The sequence below is a fragment of the Mycetomoellerius zeteki genome, unplaced genomic scaffold (assembly GCF_001594055.1).
Source record: "Mycetomoellerius zeteki isolate Tzet28-1 unplaced genomic scaffold, Tzet1.0 scaffold1568, whole genome shotgun sequence".
NCBI classification, from domain to species: Eukaryota; Metazoa; Arthropoda; class Insecta; order Hymenoptera; family Formicidae; genus Mycetomoellerius; species Mycetomoellerius zeteki.
The window spans coordinates 14421-17709 of NW_017256520.1; the positions used below are offsets into that span (position 1 = coordinate 14421).

At 37.4% G+C, this 3289-nt stretch overlaps 1 protein-coding gene across 1 annotated transcript in view; it reads right to left on the reverse strand.

Moving 5' to 3' along the window:
• The window catches only part of LOC108720982 (uncharacterized), a 2084-nt gene extending 1082 nt beyond the window's left edge, over positions 1–1002 (reverse strand). The window contains exons 1-3 of the mRNA XM_018445273.1: positions 586–1002; positions 288–437; positions 6–59 (exon numbers count right to left, since the gene is read on the reverse strand). Coding sequence (XP_018300775.1) covers positions 6–59; positions 288–437; positions 586–848 — 467 coding nt within the window. The 5' untranslated portion in view covers positions 849–1002. The remainder of the gene's footprint in view (positions 1–5; positions 60–287; positions 438–585) is intronic.
• Between the last annotated feature and the right edge of the window lie 2287 nt (positions 1003–3289).

A 3289-nucleotide genomic window follows, 5' to 3' on the forward strand; every position in this document is an offset into this window, starting at 1 on the left:
CTCGCCGTAATGCTCGAAAAGCCGTAGCCCTCCCTACACCGAATTTTGTAGCAATAGATCTGAAATATATAAAAAATAAAATTTAAATATAAAAATAAAATAAAAAAAAAAATATTCTTAAGCTCTCAATTGCCCGACATTATATATTGCTATTTATTTATTTGTTAATTTTTCGAGAGCTCAATTGTATTTAATTTAAAAAAAATATCTTAATATTTTTTAAATATTTAAAATATTTAAAAATAAATATTTAATATTAATAAAAATAAAATTTGTATGTAATATACCTGTACGAATCAGGCGTTGCCATAAACCAAATGGCGATAAGCAATTGCTTCTCCTCCGATATTGGCTTTCTATTACAAAGATTATTATTAATGGCACGTAATCCAGGCCCAATTATTATCAGTACCATTTCAAATGTTTGAGGAAACATTCTAAAAAAAGTTTAACGTATAAAACAATATGCATTAAAACAATATTCAATAATTTTAATTATTTACAGCTGTCATATTTCTAGGTTATGGTAATATTATTTAATGAAAAATTTCGTCCTATTTCTTAATTTATTCAATTATTACTCACCGAAAATGTTCTTTGAATACTGTTTTTGAATAGCCGGGAATAACTCTTTCGACATAATCGCTTAATTTTTCTGAAATGATCATTTCTCCCCGCGTAGTATCAAGCATTAAAATAAAATATAATATTTCTAATTCTTCATTTAAACACAACTCTTCATTTTCATTATCGCTATCAGACTCATCACTGCTGTTAGAAATGTTTTCAATCTCTTCATCATTATTTAAAATGATTGAAATTATTACACTCCCGATTTTGTTATCCATGTTTTTATATTTCACAGCGTACCATCAATCTGCATCAAACGCATTCAATAGTTCCGTTTCTGAACGCGCATACTGCGCATTAACGAAACGGAACGCTATCTATGCGCGCAGCGCATTGTCTGTTGTCTATGCACTCGATGCGAGAAACGGAACGGACCCTAACTCTCAAGGCAACGCAACAATGTCTGCCTTCTTCTCAGCATGAACGCGCCAACCGGATACACCTACCGCCTGATTCTCTATCTTTTGCAGCGCCATCCGTCACGCGCTCAGAGAGCCGCCTAGCGCCACGCTCGCACCACGCTCGCGCCACGCCCGCGCATTACCAACGCAAGAACGCGCGAACTTTTCTAGTTCCCACAGTAGTATGGTAAAAATTAAGACCTTCCCGAACGCGAGGATGAACATCTTTTATTTTCCTTTTCTCATCTCCTCTTATTTTTAATGAAATTAAAATCTATCAAAAATTATGATATATAAAGTTATAATGTATATTTTAAACCAATTTAAAATTTAGAATATGTTGTCAATGGAGGAGCAGAAATAGAAGTTTGCTCAGCGGAGGAGAGGAGGAGGAGGCAAGTTCTTTTTCCAAATAATACTTAAAATAATACCGCGACGCATTTTGAGGACAACGCATTTTGGGGAGGAGGAGGAAGAGGAAGAGGAAGAGGACATCGAAGAAGATATCCCCCTTGCCGAGAATATTAATGAGGATGTCCTTGAAAAAGAAGAGACGGTGGTGGTGGAGGAGGAGGAGGGGGAGGAGACAAACAGCAGAGAAAAAGGTAGAAAACTATTCTGGAAGTAAGTAAAACTATCCTCGCGCTTCTATTCTAAGTTCACTCTTGTATTCTCTCATTGTTTTATTTTTTTTATTATTAAAAACCTAAAAATACTAAACCACCTCGCCAGAAGCCTAAATCTCTATTCTATCCCATTCAATTACATTCAACTACATTCAATTATAAGTATCCGAGGGACTGTATGTAGACTAAGAGTACGCGAGGAGGAGAAGGAGGACGCGGAACAGAAGGAGGAAGAGGAGGAGGTAAGTCCTTTGTCATATTAAATAATACATGACACTCCCTCGGAACATTTATTCTTTTACAGTACCTTCATGCCTACTAAAGGCGGACGTAGACAACAAGAAAAGAGATTGAGGTTTCGAATCAAATCCGCTCTTAATTCGAACAAAGATCCTCTCCCCTACTTCCAGAAATTAGCGCAACTTTTAAATAAAGATAAACCGATAGATTCGCCTCGCGAAAACATATATTCACTCCAATCGTTGGAGATCGATTTTTCGTTTCCTAACTATAAAGATATCCAAAAGGGCGATCCCCGCAGACTCGCCTATAAGCTGCGAAATCTTTTCGGCACCGGATTCGAGATCTTCCCTCCAAATAACTATCCGACGTTTCCTACCGAACATCATTAACTGCACGGCTTGATCTCCGATCCCCGGGTAAATTGCTTTAATGCATTGACCTTAAAACGGAAAAACCCTCGATTGCGACGTAACAAAATTTGGATACGCTCTGTCAGGCTGTGCGAAAAAATCGCAAGTGATTAAGGTGTGTAAAAGTTTTATCTATGAGCAAAGTAGTACATACCCTTCAAGGAAAAAAACCCGGTGCGGGCAATACCACCATGGCAACTGAACTCGATATCGTCGAATTACAACAAAGACTACAACAACAAGAACATGTTATTCGTCAACTACAAGAACAGCAGCAACATTTGGAACAATCACAAGGTACTCCAATTACAACAGGATTTAATGATCTTAATTACGGAAATTTTGTTTATTTTTCAATCAGAGACGTCTATTTTTCAATTAGAAGCTGTATCTAGTTTTGACGGAGATAATATTGCGTTTACTCATTTCGTGGAAGGATGTGAAGAAGTGCTCAGCATGATTGCGCCTTCACAGGAAATTATCTTAGTGCGCGCGATACGTAACAAATTAAAGAGTGATGCTCATAGATCCATACTCGGGAGAGTATTTAACTCTTTACAGAGTTTAGTCGAATTTTTACGTAGCAAATATGGTCCTAGAGAAACGGTTTACGAAGCGCAAGCTCGACTCGCTTACATATGTCAAAAGAAAAATGAAAAGGTATCAAGTTATGCGAATCGTGTCCGCGAAATAGGAAAGCGTATAATAGACGCCCAAAAACGGCAATCGAACGAAATTAGTCAAGATTTTAAGAAATCTGTGGAAAATCTTATTTAAAGGTGTGTTTCCTACGTGGTTTGAATCCGGAAATAATAATATCAAAAGAAGGAACCTTCGAGGAACTAGAGAGCCGCGCAATAGACGCCGAAAGAGAACTCGAGACTGTGAAAACGATAAGACAAATAGTACTTGGAGAAAAAACGTCTAGCGATAGCAAACACGCACATAGTGCGCCTGTGCGTCGGGTAGGTGCCGAAGC